Raw genomic sequence first — 17,461 nt, 5'->3', positions numbered from 1 at the left:
AACATGTGACGTCACTCCTATCGTACCATATACCTTCCGGACCACTAGATCATTTTTTTCGTAAATTTGTTCGAGGTGGATAGGAATGACGTCGTCAAGTAGCTGTCAGTTTTCGGAATATATCACCTTCTTAATTTAGTACACCGTGGTCCGATCGATTGATGGATAAATATTGAAAATTTATCGATAAATGGCTGAGTTATTAGCGGTCAAACCCTGTCCATTTTTCGTTACATGCTCAATTTTTCGTTTTCTGGAATTGTACCTCCATATGTTGCCGAGGGACGTAATCAAAACAGACAACGTCAAAATTTCGGAAGTTATTAAAGTAATCTTTGAAAAAAAAAACTGGGGTATTTCAGAAGAAAATCCTCAAGCGGCCTCTGACGAAAATTGTGTATGTTTCAAAGTAAATCTTGATAAAGGATCTATGAAAAAATCTTGTGAAAGACGAATTCAACTTTCGATCAAATTCTATTCGTTCGAAGCTTCAACCCACTTGATTTTGCTGGCGTAAACTGGAATGCAAAACGGATTTTGATCGAAGGAGAATTCTAAACAAACGGAACGGAAAGGAATTTCTAAACAAATTTGTGTAGTAATAATCGGAGATTTTTTTGGAAAAAAAAATCTTTAGTATTAACTGGGGTTCCCCACCAGTAAAGGCCCAAACGCAATGATAGCGGAACGGCAACGGAAAGCGGAACCGGTTCGCCAGCATGAACTATAACATGCTTGTCGAATCAGTGTTGGTTCAGTTTCGTCCGTTGTCAGCTCAGTCGAGATGGGGTGATTCATGCTGGCGAACCGGTTCCGCTTTCCGTTGCCGTTCCGCTATCATTGCGTTTGGGCCTTAATTCACTTTTGACGATTCCATGGGTAGTATATTCGAGAAATTCCATGATAGACGTTTGGATGAAATGCTGAATACCCCAGTGGCCCAGATAGCCGTAGCGGTAAACGTGCAGCTATTCAGCAAGACCAAGGGGGTCGTGTTTTCGAATACCAACGGTCGAGGATCTTTTCGGGTTGGAAATTTTAACGATTTCCAGGGCTAAAGTATCATCGTACTGTCACATGATATACACATGCAAAATGGTCAATCGACAAAGAAGCTCTCAGTTAAGAACGGTGGAAGTGCTCATAAGAACACTAAGCTGAAAAGCAGGCTCTGTCCCAGTTAAGACGTAACGCCAGGTAGAATAAGAATACCGACTGAGCGGGAAACAGCAATCCTTTCCATTCCAGAACATAAAGCGTCGTCTGGAGGAGGAAGTGATGGTGGTCTACTGACAACTTGTGCGTTAAAGACTCAAAACTCATTACCATAAAGAGATGTCGGCTATAATAATAGCGGCTAATAGGATATGGATATGTGGACTCTTCAATGCTAAATACATAGTATTTATCGAGTGACGAAACTTTGTTCCAATTCATTTCATTTTATTGTATTTTCAATTATCGAGATGGACGTTCTCGGTTTTGACATTTGAATCGACTTTCTTTCGGAGGAGAAGAACAGATCGCTTTGGATACAGAAAAATATGAGATGATGCAACAAATTAACATTATTATAAAAAGAAAACGATACTTAACCAAATAGCCGGTCGCTCAACCTCTACTATTCTGTATGTAAAAATTGTTATTAGAATGATAATATAAGAGTAAAACTGTCGTTTTTTTAATGTCACCGGAATATCGAATTACTCCAGGGATTTTTTTTTTCTATTCGGAAGTAACTGTTCTGTGCAGATTTACAAGATGATTTTGGAATTTACGCATTACAGCCTCAGGTAGCTGAGATAAAACTGGCGATTCGTGTTTCACTACTACTCTGTTTCGCAACATTACCGAACCGAAGAAAACCCGCCTCCGCAACGGTTAATAGTTCTGAACTATTCTTGCCCCCTGTAAAGAACCTAAGAAATTCGACTGAGAAGAATGATTGTTTTCTCTAGTTTTTTAATATACGCGCTCGCTAATCTGTGCTATTTGTCTTTTCTGGCAGCAGCAAACAGGTCGGTAGAGGGAGCTTAAGCGTTGCTGCAGTGGCTTACATGTAGTACATATAACGATAGTCGTCCGTATCGCTGTCGTAGAAGTACTGGCACATTTCCTCAAATCTGTAATAAAAAAGGGTAAATTTAGTGTTCTGTCGATCACACCAATAGAGATGACCGTCGTTACCTAGATCGTGATCCAGGCCCACATAACGGAATCGTCATCCTCGTAATCGTAGCCCATGAAGTCTTCGTCGTCGTCCTCATCCATGATGTCGTCGTACATGTCGTCGGCCTCCATTCCACCGTAGAAGCCTTCCGTACTGTCGAACGAGATGTCAGCAGATGTCGATTGGCTTCGACCAGTGTGTTCTGGGAATTGAAACAGAATTATTTATTGTTTAAATGGAAGACTGGAATTGGGAAATCTTGTACATTTAAATGATATTTCGGGTCACTAGCATTACGTCTTAATGGATGTATAGAACCTGCTTCTCAGCGATTCTATGCCACAACCCCGAACGATACACTACACCGAAAGCCATTATTCTGTATTGACGAATAAAAGTTGGATTATGTTTCGGAAAATTTAGAATTTGAATAAGCTAATTCTGATTTGCTGTCGCCTAAATTTGTCAGATTCTGATAAAAATCATTTTTCTTACATTTCTATAATTTTTATCACAATTACCTACATGTTCGAAATATTTTTTTATACCAAAATGTAGTAAATTCTCTAGTAAAACTCCAAACTACTTTGAAGGTGCAAGATTTCGATTTCGTGAATTCATACATTTTAGTCTTCTACAAATCTTACGAGCAACGATGCACTTACTTGCAATATCACTTGGCAGATGCTGGTTTGGCCAACCATCATCTTGAGCTGGCGACCTCCCTCCGACAGCCGACCGCTTGCTCCTTCAGGATGTCGATCGCGGAGAAGATCAACCCCTCCGTTATCTGGCAGTAGGATATGTCCAACAGCTTTAGCTGCGGGTTCTTGCGAATGAACTCGATCAGCTGCTTGTCGGTGATCTTCGTACAGCCGGCAATGTGCAGCTCGATAAAGCGACCTGTACTGCACAACTTGGCCAAGTGTTCGTCGGCAAAGTCCAGCTTGTAATTCAGCTTCAGTTCTTTGAGATTAGTTAACCGGCTAAGGACATTGTAGTCGATCGAGGTGAAGAGACCGTCCGAGAGATCCAGATGCTCCAGTTGATTCATTTCGGCAAATCCTTCCAGCATATGATCAATCGTGTTGTAGCCGTTGATTTTGAACTGGATCTTCCTAAGGCTCGGCATTCTGGCCAGCAGTGCCATACTAGCCTGATCACACCTTCGTATTGATTGTTGCACACCAGGTGCTTCAATTCAGTCATGCTGCTAGCGATGGCTTTGATCGCTCCCGAGGTCAACCGACTGCAGCAGGTAATGTTCAAGTATTCTAGCAATTTGTGGTTCGTTGCGAATGTGGTAACGGTTTTCCCTGAATGTTCTGACAACTTTCCAAATTCAAGTATTTCAACTGGTCATTGACGCTTGCCAGACATTTCCCCGGTAATTTCGCTGTTTTCGGAAAGGTCTAATCGCTCTAGCTTTGTAGCGAGTTTCAAACTTCGTCCGATCGTATCTTCGATACTGCATGCCACTAGCGTCAGTCCTTCGAGAGATTTAAACACTTCATCGAACCCGCTCAGAGTCTTAGGTTTTATCGAAAAATCGTTGATGTCCAGTTCCTTCAAATTAGGACAATAGCGAGGTATTAAATTGAGGATCCTCACACTGGGCTTCAAAAACCGATCCCTAGCAATGAACAGATGTTCTACGTAAGGCCCGTTTCCGTGAGAATGTTTTTGGCATCCAATAAGGTGAGGTACTTCTTATCCATGGGGTCGATGTCAAAGTCCAAAATCTTGTACCGTTTGAACGTTTCCGCTGTGATGCTTTCCATTCGGGAGCAGGATTTCTTCAGTGCCAATAGATCCATGAGCTCAAGATAGTCGCAAATCATCAACAAGCAATCGTCGTTCAGATGTAGAATGTTCATACCTTCCGGTTCTGCATCGGTGGAATGGACACTATCCGCTTTGACGCTACTGTTGAGATCCGCTTCGGCAGTCTTTGATGGCTCCAATGCCCCTTCAGCAGCTCCAGTTCCAGAGCTGCCAGCAGCATCCAAGTCTTTCGATTCTTTATCGCCTTGTTCCGTCTCCTTCATTTTCTTGTGGTAGGCCTCCTGGTGCCAGCTGTCAGCCGGAGCCACGTAGCATCGTTTCTTGAGGATAATTTTCTTCTGCAAGCACCTTGAACGAGAAACAAATGGAGATGATTACGCTCAAGCTAAGTTCCCTCGACGATTCTAAAACATTAGCTAGCTTTTGCATATACAGGGGATTGTGCAAAACGATTGATTTGGGCAAAATGTTGTTGACTTCAAATGCTCATATCTATTTGAGAAATTGAGCTAATGAAAATTTATTGATTTTAGGGCCTATCGAATCGAGCATATAGGTGGTTTGAATAGGTTCCGGACAAGTTTCAGATGTGTAACTTTGCCCAGGACACCTGAAAACTATACTTAAAACCCAAACGTTATTGCTACGTGAAATAATCCAAATACCTAATTCTACCTCGATTTTACCTGAGAAAGGTAAAAATAAAACGGGCTACCAATCTCCATATTCTTTATTTTGAATGAATATGGAACAATATGATGCACCCTTCGACAATTGAACGAAAATCATCCGATTCGAGGATGATTTCTCATCTATTTCCGTATGATTTTAAGCAGGTAGTTGAGTTATACTAATTGGAATGAATAACATTGGACTTTTGACGGTTTGTAATTTCTTCCATGTCATGAATCAAAAATCATTCAATTATCGTCTTAACTATCATACAAAAGCTTAAGGGGCAGGATCCGTCATTGATTTCGAAATTTTCACAAGCAGTTTTTACTTTCAAAATCAAGAAAATTCACAGGAAAATGTGTTCACTGTAATCTATCCTCCAACCGAAACACAGTGAACACATTTTATGGAAGAATAACCCAAATTTGTACCGTTTTCAAGCATTTGTTTACTCTTAAAGGCTTGTTTGACCGCCGATTCCTGAACCGCAAACCATTCAAGCTCGCGGATTTTGGAGAATAAACAACTCTCAGCATGTTTGCGGCAGGCTGTCATCTTTTCCGGCTGTCAAGAATGACAATTATGTATGATCACCTATTCGATACATTGCTAATAAATCTCCAGGAAACGTGTAAAAAATTTAATTTTATTTTATCTCTTTTTAATTATTAACCAGCATGCAATGGCGTTTGTTTATAGCTATGAATGATAATCATTCAAATTAATTCAATTTCTAGAGGGATTGAAATCATTTCAAAATTGGATGATTTTCATTCGGTGCGATATGTAAAGAGATGATTTCAACGAAGATGAAAATCATCCGGAATTTGTCTGAAAACAGGTATGGGGCTCGGATGAGGCAAAAATCATTCAATCCGTGGCGGGAGATTTCGTTCAGTGAACCACACTTTTGTGAAAATTACGTCAGCTAGTTGCTTTACACTTCTGGAGCATTCCCAAGAAAAATCGTTAGAGGAAACTTAGATTTACACCCTTTTAAAGGCGATGAAAATTGTTTTTATGATAGCTGAAAAATGTTCCTCAAAAATAACTTGATTTTTGATGATGCTTTTGAAGAACAAGCCTTCTTTGAAAAAAATAATAATAACAAATTGTCGAATTTCCAATTATGGATTTTAACCCTTTCTTTCCCACGACTATTTCAAGTAAATAAAAATAATAAAATAAAATATCTTTTATTTAGGTCAAAGTTATTGAACAAGCAGACAACTGTCAAAAAAACAAATGGAGCTCCTGAGCTCCATTGGGTATACAGCGTACTTTTTGTGAAACAAGTATTTTTTTCTATCTTTACTAACGAGATTTTTAGCCCTGGGCTAGTTTATTTCGGGACCAACGGCATTACTTCCCTTCTGAAGGAAGTCGTCACTATAACTTTGTTGTCATAAGTGACTATCTCGGGGATGGGATTCGATCCCAGGTCCTCGGCGTACTGGCAAGGAGTAAAACTCTAACGGGCACATAGACAATGAACATTAGCCTGGGACACGGTTATATGAAAAATTTAGATTCTCGCTCCAGTCCACTTTTTGGATTGCATTTAGGTCCCATAACAACTGTGAAAAATGTCAGCTCGATCGGTGAAACTATATTTTAGCGCCAGCCTTTCAAAGTTTGTACCGTGACCTGCTTTAATTCCGTAAGTTGCCTAATACCGTGTATTTGGGAATTAGGTGGATTTCTAACATATCATATTTTTATTTTTTCTAAATGATTGTCACAAACGTTAGCACATTAAGTAGTATTTAGAAGCCATGCCAACTTGAACTAAGTTGCACACACAAACAAACAAAATTAATGTTAGAATGTAATCGCCTGGTGCCAACACACGGTATTAGGGCACGGTTGCTTATGTGTTCCAAATACCGTGTTTCAGTTATGATTCCAAAAATGGCGAAGTGAAATATATATTTTATTTCGCGAATCAATCATGCAAACCTAATACGTTGTTTGATATAAAAGTTTTATTTTTGATGCGCTTCGTTCGTTCAATTGAGAGATGTTTCAAAATGTGACCCGGCATCGGGGTCAGATGCACGGGTATTCGAACACTGGTATGTTTACAATATCAACTGTAACTATGGTTAAAATTTTCAAAATGTCAAATCATATTTTTATGCAAAGTATATAAAACGGTTCTACTTACTGCCCATAAACGCAAATATTGTCCCATGTTGCATAGGAATCCAGCAAACATGGGACTGACATGTTTTTATAGGCAGTATATAAAACATGAAAGACTTGAAAATAATCATACGTTATTTTTATCTGATCGATCGAAACTTGAGTTTTTTTAACCTCACGGTAATAGAGCATGTCACGGTATGGGATTTACTATGGGAAAACATACTTTTGCAAAGAAAAATCGCAGAGGTCGCCCATTGGCCTCTATAAAAATTCTGACACAGATCTCGATAGGTATTTCTACGATGAACAATATTGCCAAGACCGCAAAGCAACCAATGCTTTTGAAAAAAGTTATTAAGCCATAGACTATTCTGAAATTTTACCCGATTTTTGTTATTATTGTTATTCTTTATGTGTTTAACCAACGTCGCCTTGCCAATAGGTTTTCATTGAATGGACTGTTTTTACAAGTGTCGGTTTGTTTTGCGGTATCGGCAATATTTTTTCATCGTAAAAATACCTATCGAGGTCTGTGTTTCAGAATTTTTATAGAAGTAAATGGGCGACCTCTAGCGATTTTTCTTTGCAAAAGCAAGTTTTCCCATAGTAAAATCACATACAAACTTTGAACGGCTGGCGCTAAAATATAATTTCTCCGATCGAGCTGAAATTTTGCACAGTTGGTATGGGATGCAAATGCAATCCAAATGCAAAATGGGATCCTAAATGCAATCCAAAAAAGTGGACTGGAGCGAGAATCTAATTTATGTCCCACACTAATGAACATGCTGGAGGATCTCGTGTTTTATCTTTCAGTGGAATTCAACGGGAGTTGTGGCGTTTTTTCGAAGATACTGTCCGCGTTGTTACCTGCATTTTCTTTGGCTTTCTACTATTAGATTTTTGACCCGTCTTATTTTTGGTTTAACGGATGCAGAAGCGGCTTGATCACATCCACTGGTTCCATCCTGATCTTCACCATCAGATGTACCATAAAAACGGGTAGCATCGACAGGCTTTTCTGAAAAGCGTTCTAGTTCTAGTTACTATCGCTGTTTGGAATGTGAAAAGTACAGGGTCAAAACTAATTTCACTTCGCTTCAATGCTTATACCAATCTGATTCAACGACGAAAGTGGTCTGGAATAAGTCGAAAGCATTCACGAACTGCATCGTTTCCGGTGTTTTCCAATGAAGAAATAACAATTCGATTTTATCTTCCAAGAACCAATAAAATCACCTTCACTGTCATTCATTTTAGAGGAATTTTGGTTGTATTTTTTTTAAATTAAATAACTTAACTGCAAGTGCACTGAGGGTGTAAGCAAAATGGTCGGTGAAATGGGTGGAACACGATTTGACGTTTGAGTGGTACAGTGTTACTGAACTTCAAGAAAAAGTTTCACTTTCAATGAATGAGTCTTTCCATATGACGTTCCAAATCAGCTGATCGGGAGCTCTTTGATAGTTATTCTAATGGGAATGACAGCCTCGTGTTAGCACAGGTCCTCCACCGATGTAAACAAATGCATAGACGGACCTGTCACATGAAAAGGCCTACACGGGAAAAAATTCTGTGGTAATAATAACTATTTTAGCTGACTACGCCCATTCTTAAAACTTCCATGGAAATTCAAGACCAATTTACTATGTTTACGGTACACCTCACCGCATTACTGGTACATTTGACAGAACAAAATTACAACAATCTGATTTCGACTACAGACATGGTAAATCAAGCGCATTTCTGGTCTGCTGAAAATTGCCGGTGCGAGCGCTTAAGTTAACCCCCTAAAATGGTAGTTTTTACCGCACAATTTTTTGCGTGTAGGGTTGCAATGCTAGTAAATGGACCCCTTAGTAGCTGAAATTCATTCTAGACGTTTTTCCGCAATGATATCTCAGACGCATATACGTTTTGTGGAGTCTAACAACAAATTCAATGTCTTTACTTCATAGGGTGCCGGTACCAATGGTTGTAATGTACCAGTAGATTGGACTATGGAATAAAACGTACATTTTTTCGATAAAAACGACATGTGCTATTTTTGGTGGATAGATCGCCTCTAGTTTAGTCGATTTGTCAAATTTCAGCTTTTTTCTTATCAAAAAGTCATATAAATAATGAGGTTTACGTAAAAAATTGGCTCCCTTGCACCAATAGTAGCCGTCGTGTTCAAGTAGTGGATCAACGGTTGGAAGCAGTTTTTTAAAATGGATGTATAAAATGAAGAAAAGTCTAGAGATGATCTTTATGCTTCATTCGAAAGAATATTGATTGCTGTTCCGAGGGAAAAATGTTAAACCTATGTAAAAATTTACCATTTTGTTTAAACTTCCTTGTATCATTCCCGAACGTCTACTACTGGAGCACTAGCGCAACTACTGTGAACACGTGTACCAATAGTGGCTCAAGCGATTTTATGTTAAAAAAATTAGCTTTATCAACTCTTTTTATATTTTTCTTCTATAGTAGAGGTTAAAATCTTTCTGTTGACGCCAAAGATCTCTGTTAGGGCTTATCGTTATTTTATTATGATTTTTTTATAGCTTAGGTAGTCCACTAATGGCACCGGCACCCTAGTACGTATATGAAACATACAAAACCATTCGATTTTTCCAGCGAAATATGCATTTGAAAAACTGTTGTCCGAATGCCTATTATGGACCCTCCCGGGGTCCATAATAGGATTGTTTACAAATTTGACGTTGCGTATTATGGACCCTCCATTTGATTCCCATGTAATCCGGCTTCGCTGCCGACGAGCCTATTATGGACCCACCTGGAAATGCGTATTATGGACCCTCTTTGTGTGGTTTCATTTACAAAACTGTTCAAATATCTGTATTTAATGCGTCTCAAACCAAATATTTGCCTGAAACTGCTGACTAACAATGTAATCGAAGTTCCCCCGGTGGATTTTCATAGGAATAAAGTTGCTTTGCGTGTTAATTTTATGTTTTTCTGTAGGGGGTCCATAATACACAAAGGGTCCATAACCGGCATCGACTCCCTTATATGGCATCGCTCAAACGTCAAATGAGTGATTCGGACCAAGACGAGAGTATCTGACAACAGTTCGCGTTCAAAACCAATCAAATTTCTTGCTTGCTGGTGGTGACCAATGGGAAACATTTCAAACGCGAAGCGCTGTTTGGTTCTCAAGTCTTGTGCTCTTTGAAAATTGAGATGTGGCTTCGTTCTATAATCACCTGAAGCTACCATGGGAAAGGGAGGAGGGTTAATAACCTTCAAAAATCGACCGTTCTAAGCGTTGTTCTTGATTACACAGCACATTTTTGGGCAACAACATGCGCCACGTCGATGTGCTTCTCATTGCAAAATGTCAAACAATTCGTTTGAGAAAAACCCCCAAAGTCAAGTGAATCATGGAATTGCGATCCATTGATGATTTTAAAAGATATAAAATGCACAAGGTGTCACTTCTAGCTTGTGTACAGAATTGAAGGACATTGTTGGAAGGAGTTTGGGGCAGCATATCGATAAAACTATCTCTTGAACTACTGCTTTTCGACACACTCAAAGCTAAAATATATTCAATAAATTTCGCATATGTTACAAGTTTGTCTTACTACACGAATTTAGTCTTCGAATTATAAATTCAGCCTTTGAACGTTCCAATCTCCCTACAATGTATACCCTGAATTGACACTGAATAATCAGTTCAAGCATTAGCATTAACTCACGGTATGTAACAACTTGTGCGCTATTTCATAGAATCCTTTGTTCCAACTTCAGCATCAATAGTTCAACGGCTTTAATAAAAATTTAGCTAGGTTTAATTAATAAAAATTTTCTACTTACTATTTCAATTCAACAATTAATTCCAGTAACAATCCTATTTCTCTAGTGTTTCCAATATATCTTCGATAAATTCAATGTTCTTACACTTCAGTTTCAACTCTTTCAACTAATATGTCAGCGCCCTACGGTTTGACAGTCATTCCATATGTTTATAATCTCCGTCACGCTCTCAGCTAAACCAACGTTTTCATGGTCGCGTCCACAAAGTGAACCCTTTCTATCCCGGCGTAACATCTCCCCGGCCCGTAAGCCTTGTAGTTGATGGTAGTCACTACTGTGCTTACCACTCCTAGGCTCCGATCTCTAGAACTGCTAATTTTGGCTACTGCTCGCTTCTTCACTCCAACCCCCTGAAGAAAGCGCTAGTTCTTGAAGCCTACCACCATCTGTGTGGCGCTAGTGCTGGAGTAAACAAATTTAGGCTTTGCCCTCATCAAACCCCGTGCGGAAGCGACAAATGTCGTATGGGAAAAACATTATAATATTGATAATCGTTTTTCGTTGTGCCTAATAAAAATGTGGCAAAATTATCTAGCAATTACAGAAAAACTTAATAAAAGTAATACGCACTCAACACCAGATTGATTTGTAAAATATAAATGTCGCATTCGAAAACGAGTGTGTCTCGTGCCTAAAACGGTATTTTTGGACGAGCTGTCAAATCAGCACCTTCTCCAGCACCAAATTTTTGGCTTCACTTCAGTGTTGTTCGTGGATGACAGCCGTTTCAGTCCTGTGCTTCACTCCTGTTTTAGTACGCACTATCGCCGACCGTATTGTTCCATTGTCAGTTAACTCTCCCTTACTCGATACTTCCGTATCTCGATATCGAGTTAGAGAACCATAGTAAAAGTTGGTTTTTCATGGCTACCTCGGTGGTCCCTTGAACCGCAGTTGCATTGGTTTTGCGTTCTGTAACTCGATACTTCCCTAACTCGATGGTCCCTTCAATATCGAGTAAGGGAGAGATGACTGTATGTTTACACTTCATTACTTACTCACATGTATTAGAGCAAAATTTGGAGTTCATACTAGTTAGCATAAAAAACATGTTTATTCTGAGTTGAGATACCTAGTTTGGAAAATATAGTATAACTTATTTGTTTAAATTCACACGTTTATGAGCTTTACATATGTTAAAGCTACAGTCGACTCTCCACATCTCGATGTTTTACATCTCGATATCTCTCCCTATGTCGATGATTGCTTCGGTCCCTTCATTCTGCATACGATTTCCCTCTCCACATCTCGATATCCCATATCTCGATGTGCTTCTGTTGATTTTTCGTTCCCAATTTTCTCTCCATATGTCGATATGATAGTGTTCATACTAGGTTACTAGACCAGATTTAAGTGATTCGGAAAAAAAATGGAAACTCGAAATGAAGTTTGTTTGTTTATCATTTTCCTAGTAACGGAGTGATTTTCAATTCAGTGTTCATTCAATTAATGTTCATTGTCTCGATCTCTTCCTATCTGGATGGTCGAGATGTGGAGAGGCGACTGTAGTTAAGACCAATATTTTGGTATACTCAACCTTAAAAATTCCAAATTTCGAATTATCTTATTGTAGCATTAATCTCATCAACGTCATCATGGAAACTTAAAAGCAGTTTTTTAATAAAAATTATTCGATGAAAAAGTGTTTCACTGCATTTCGGTTAAAGAATAGAATGCATTGAACACATTTACCTATAAGTTTTCTAAATTCGAAAAAACTGCTTTTGAAAATTCCGAAATCAATGACGGCAGAATACCTCTTAAGGTATAATTTTACAATACAGTCAACTCTTCCTTACTCGATATTTCGTATCTCGATATCGAGTTAGGAAAAAATAAGAGTTGGTTTTCATGGCTACCTCGATGGTCCCTTCAATATTGAGTTATGGAGAGTTAACTGTATGAACTTAAATCTTGGATGGATCCTTTTCTGGGGAATGTTATAGAATCCCCTTGACATAGTTTCGCAAAGGTGAACGAATGTTAAATCAATATTAATCGGAATGAACCTTGCAAGAGACAGGGCAAACACCTTTTCATCCAAAATAGGTAGAGAATTGTTCATCCCTTGCTAACCATCAATCGTGAAGAAAAGGGAGTTCAACTTACTTGGCAGCATCCTCGCACCGTTCGTATGAGATGAACCCGTACCGGATGATTCTGTCGTTCCGGTTATTCCGGCGATAACCTCCGCGTCTGCTGGGTCGTCCTCCGCCACCGCCGCCACTCGCCACATCTCCTCCCTCGTCGTACAAGTTGTTGTTCTGATTGGTGTGAATCCGGACGCTTTTGACGCGGCCAAACTGTTCGAACATCTTGCGTACCACTGCTTCCGTTATCGATTCCGGATTCTGGGTGAAACTCGCATAGATAGTGTTGACCGGGAAGCCATCCTCGGTGTGGAAAATTCGTTCGTCCGAATCGCTTGGATCCGGCCCCATTCCGAAGTGGGACTTTCCCGAAAAGCCTCCTCGCATCTGATTCAGGGCCTCCATCAGCGCCAAACCGTTGATCAAATCCGTATCTTCGTCGCTGTCACTCGACGTGTTGAAATTCCCAAGGTCGTCCCAATTATTGTGCGGAGGAGCTGGATTGCGATTACGACCTCGGTTGGCACCTCCTCGACCACGACCACGTCCCCGACCACGACGACTCACTGTCAAGAACATATATCGTTTCATAATTCCACCAGAAGCCAACATTGCGATTTTACTTACTTTTTCCCAAACTTCAATGGATCACTTCGGCGACCGCAATCTGTCGCAGACAGATCCTTCCTTCACTTTCGGTCGGGAAAAAAACGTGTTCTTTTCGATGCAAATTCTCGCTCGAACACACTTCTTTCACTTTCTACCTGCGAGACCCTTTGTTCAGAGCCCCGGCAGATGTATAAATTTTGCAAAAGGAAACACAAAATCAACTGAAGTTCGCAAAACACGTTTCGTTTGCAGCTGGCAAATTTTTGCTTTTCGCTCCGCGAAGTGATGGAGATCTTTTGGTGCGATGATGCGTTTGGCTTTTGTTTTCTCTTGCCCTTCTTCTTTTCAATGTCTCACCTTTCGATGCGGGAATATGGGAGCAACTTACGATGCGGGCCAAGAGCTTTGAAAGATACCACGTATTTTTCGATGAGATACTTCCGGAATTTGATGTTGGTGCATTCATAAGCCCAAACAGTATTTTTTTCTTTACCTTTCCTGGAAATTTGTTTATAAAATCGTCTAGATTTCCTGAAAAATATAATGTTTCATCATTGTCATGATATAAAATTACGCCCGAATAGCTGTTTGCTCTCGATTTACGAGAAACAAAACGATGTGAAGCGTTTGCAAGACTGTCATCGCGAAACGAAAAGAAAAAGACTATGGTGCATAATCAGAAAGGGCTTAATCATTCTACGTGCGGGTGTCGTTGTTTACAAAAGCAAAATTTGTTAATTAGCCATTAGCCCGACCGACTGCGTCACATTCGGATGCAGTAATATTAAATTTTGAGTTGTTTGAACAAAAAATGGAAAGCGCATACGAAAAGTTCTACTCCGAACAGGACGACGTCCTCGATTGGACTAAGGAAGCACAGGGCGTCATCCAGGATATCGTCCGCCACGTAAAGGAAGCGCAAATTTCCAACCAGCTCCCGACCACCGACTCCGAAGCCTACATCAATCTGCGCACGCTGGAAGGGACGGAAGTGTGCATCAAACTGAACCGGGAAGGTCTCCGGATTGTGGGCGATCGGTTCGACTGCGTGGACCATCAGTTGTTGGGCGATGAATGCTTTGAGACACCGTACTCGCTGCTGTCGCATGTAAGTCCGGCCTATGTGGAATCGTTTGGAAGCTGCCTGGCGGATGCCCTCAGCAAACAGATTCAGGAACGGATGGTAGGAAACGGTGCCCAGGCGGAAGACGAAAAGGTCGAAGGGGCAGATTAGGACAAAAGAGTGTTGTTTGTTAGATATTTTCAATCCATATTTACTGCTGGTAGTATAATTTTGTTTAGTAATGTTAGGCGTGACGATTTTCTCGAATAAGCATGATATATTAGGCTGTTTCAGTGGAAACAATGTTCGAAAAGTCAAGAAGAAAAATATGGCTATTTATAACATTTTTGTTGAACATATTAATTTTCTTAAAAAAGTATCGTCAGATCGACTTATGAAATTTTATTATTTTTGTTGAAAATTCATATTGTGACGTTTTGGTTTCTAAAGCCTATTATTTTTCTATTTTTTATTTATTTTTCCAATAGTTTTTTTGAGCATGTGCTGTAATATTTTAGAAAGTTAATATGTTCTACAAAAATACTATAATAGGGTCCTAAAGCCCTGTCCCGATTTAAGTGCCAATCGCTTAAGTTTAGGCCAAAAATACATGCTTACTCAATTTTCTAATGTTTTCCGTTGGTTTAAGTCCAAAAAACATTTTTTTTAGATTTTGTCACACCCCTAGGCTTAAACTCAAATTTAGGGTGTATTTTGTTTTCCGTTTCCCTTCCGAAATGTCAGATAGGAACAACCCCAGTGTTAAAACTAAAACCCCTGTGGTGTTTTTGTCGACTAGGCGAACGTCAAACATGATCTCAAGTGTCAAGGTTCATTTATGGCAGGGCTGCCAGATGTACAGATTTCTCTGTATTACACAGATATTTTTATTCTGAGACAGATTCAATTTGTATGGAACACAGATTTTCTTTCAACAATTTTTGTATGGACACAGATTTTTTCGTATGGGACACAGATTTTTTAACCTCGTGGATACAGGTTTTCTATCAAATCATCTGGCAGCTCTGATTTATGGACCCAATTTTTAAATTAAAGTTTAAACATGATATAGCCGTCATTCGAACGGGAAAAATTGCTAAAGTAGTTACATTAACATGCTCTTTCGTGTTGTTAAATAAAAACAAGATTCCATTAAAAATTTTAGGACCCAATTAAGCGTATTCCTTTCTAGGGTTGACTTTGAATTTTCGAACAATGATTTTTTTTTTCTAAAACACCCCAATGATATATTCTTTTAGTATTATATTTTATACAACGGCCATCGAATAAACTTAATCTAATCTAAAGTTTTCCAGCGATAACGATTCCGCCTCGGTGTTGACTTTTGCTTCTACCTTCTCCGAAATGACCACCGAGCTGTCATCCGAAAGGTCCGGGCTGTCGTCCTCCAGGTGGCAAGGAACTGATCGTCTTCGTAGGTGGGGAAGAAAAACTCCGGCTGATCCCAAAACTGCTGCTCCCCGGTGGAGTAATGTGCTGTTTCTCGTAGGTGACATTGCAGATCATCTTTTGAAGGAAACTCTTCACGACAAAGCACGCATTTCAGTACATGCATCTGCCGGCGAATGTAGTTGACGATTTTCACCCGCTGGTAGAAAGTTAGGCCAACGACCTGAGCATCAAAATCGAAGCCGTGGTCCGTTTTCATGTGCTGCTTCAGGTCATCTATTTTCGCTTTCGCTATGGTGCAGAACAGACAGGTAGTTGGTTGTTCCTCTCCGTACCAGTCGGACCAATCCGAATCTGAATCGTCCGTATGAAACGGGGAACTTTCCTTGGCTCGGGCTTTGATCGGAACCGTTGCTTCCCAACAGACGACGGTTTCTTCAGACGATCATTCCTGTAGTTCACTAGAAAGAAACGATCATAGAATTTGTTCTCTGGGTTTATCCTCTTGTGACCTTTCTTTCTCATGTGCTCCTTGAGGGTCGGACGATCTTTGAATACCTTCTCACAGAACAAGCAAATCAAATTGTCCATCTTCTCCTGCACCGTATCTATTAACTCATCTACAAAAACTAAGTTTTCAGCTTTCCCTAGCAGTAAGAAATGTTTAGAGTACAGATGCTCGAGGAATTCGGTTCTCGTTTCCGCGTGCAGATCCCGGCAGTACAAACACCCCCGATTAAAATTCCGATCCGTTCTTTCGAACTGATGTCTCGCCAGTACCAGCTCCATCATTTCCCGTTTCAATCTCTGTCGCAGTTCGTAGTCCACCGGTTCAATGTCACTCAGCATGAAGTATTTCTCATTGCTAGCCGGCGTTCCGTCCGGAAGATGATTCAACAGCAACGCAGAGCAATACTTTTCCATCGGATGCTCTCTAAACCGTTCCTTCCAAAACCGACTATAACTGGCCAGACATTCCACCTCACCGACGTCGGCAATCACCAACCGATGAACCATGTACAGGTGCGCGAGGTACTGGTCCCGTTCGTCCCCTTGCCGAAAGTTATACACTTTATCGCAAAACATACACTCGACGGATGTGTCGTCCGCTAAACGGGAAGGCGGTGGATTGGAACTTTCGTCCTTGAAATTGAGCGGTCCGATCACCGATGATCCGGCTTTCGCTGCGTCGCAGGCTCTGGCCACATCCGTTTCACCGCTGGCGGATGTCATCGTAGCATTAGAAGATCTCCACGCACGATTATCACTTTTCTTATGAAAACGCTTGAAATTGGATTTTTTTGTTGATTGTGATGGCATATTGATCTGGAAACAACAACAAAGCACACGATGCACGTGACAGATGTGACAGCACATTCTGAACAAATTCTAACCAACAAATTTACGTATCCTTTGCAGCATAAATCAAGCGTGTGCTGGAGTAAGGGCGTAAGTCGCATGATCGATTTCTCTCATCGATCCTCTCTTCTGTGAATAAAGGTTACAAGATGAAGTTTGTTAGCATTTTGACGTTAACTACGTCTTACGGCATATACTGGGTGTCAATTGAAAATCTAAAATTTTGCGACCGTCACGAAATTATGAAAGATTTTGAACGCTAATAACTCAGTCATTTATCTATAGATTTTAAAAATTTTCCCACCAATCGGTCGGAAATGTATACAG

General features: G+C 40.1%; 4 protein-coding genes across 4 annotated transcripts; 1 reads left to right on the top strand and 3 right to left on the bottom strand.

Moving 5' to 3' along the window:
- Positions 1-2,337: 2,337 nt before the first annotated feature.
- LOC110681326 (F-box/LRR-repeat protein 13-like) lies at positions 2,338-3,480 on the bottom strand. Its single transcript, XM_021857081.1, has 2 exons — positions 2,836-3,480; positions 2,338-2,372 (listed from the first exon to the last, which is right to left on the bottom strand). Exon 1 carries the CDS (start codon positions 3,318-3,320, stop codon positions 2,874-2,876), a length of 447 nt encoding a protein of 148 aa, XP_021712773.1. The 5' UTR covers positions 3,321-3,480; the 3' UTR covers positions 2,338-2,372; positions 2,836-2,873.
- Positions 3,481-3,607: 127 nt separating this feature from the next.
- Positions 3,608-13,556, bottom strand: LOC110681325. Its single transcript, XM_021857079.1, has 3 exons — positions 13,321-13,556; positions 12,713-13,259; positions 3,608-4,303 (listed from the first exon to the last, which is right to left on the bottom strand). Coding segments are annotated over exons 1-3 (1,029 nt in total). The 5' UTR covers positions 13,322-13,556; the 3' UTR covers positions 3,608-3,822.
- Positions 13,557-14,113: 557 nt separating this feature from the next.
- On the top strand, positions 14,114-14,894 carry LOC110681327 (GSK3-beta interaction protein-like). The gene has a single exon (XM_021857082.1). It carries the CDS (start codon positions 14,114-14,116, stop codon positions 14,534-14,536), a length of 423 nt encoding a protein of 140 aa, XP_021712774.1. The 3' UTR covers positions 14,537-14,894.
- Positions 14,895-15,608: 714 nt separating this feature from the next.
- On the bottom strand, positions 15,609-17,086 carry LOC5571911 (zinc finger protein 277). Its single transcript, XM_001659958.2, is given in 3 exon segments — positions 15,609-15,785; positions 15,788-16,202; positions 16,205-17,086. Coding segments are annotated over 3 exon segments (1,347 nt in total). The 5' UTR covers positions 17,009-17,086; the 3' UTR covers positions 15,609-15,657.
- Positions 17,087-17,461: the final 375 nt, after the last annotated feature.

Source organism: Aedes aegypti, unplaced genomic scaffold (assembly GCF_002204515.2).
Source record: "Aedes aegypti strain LVP_AGWG unplaced genomic scaffold, AaegL5.0 Primary Assembly AGWG_AaegL5_hic_scaff_717_PBJ_arrow, whole genome shotgun sequence".
NCBI classification, from domain to species: domain Eukaryota; kingdom Metazoa; phylum Arthropoda; class Insecta; order Diptera; family Culicidae; genus Aedes; species Aedes aegypti.
Note: the sequence above shows the minus strand (reverse complement) of the source record. Positions and strands in the feature narration are given on the sequence as shown.

Bases quoted from the DNA above. Each gene is read 5' to 3' on its own strand.
- LOC110681326 (XM_021857081.1), bottom strand. From the start codon at position 3,320: ATGGCACTGCTGGCCAGAATGCCGAGCCTTAGGAAGATCCAGTTCAAA.
- LOC110681325 (XM_021857079.1), bottom strand. The intron at 4,304-12,712 runs GTAAGTTGAACT...TTCTCGTTCAAG, and splicing joins CGGTGCGAGGATGCTGCCAA to GTGCTTGCAGAAGAAAATTA.
- LOC110681327 (XM_021857082.1), top strand. From the start codon at position 14,114: ATGGAAAGCGCATACGAAAAGTTCTACTCCGAACAGGACGACGTCCTC.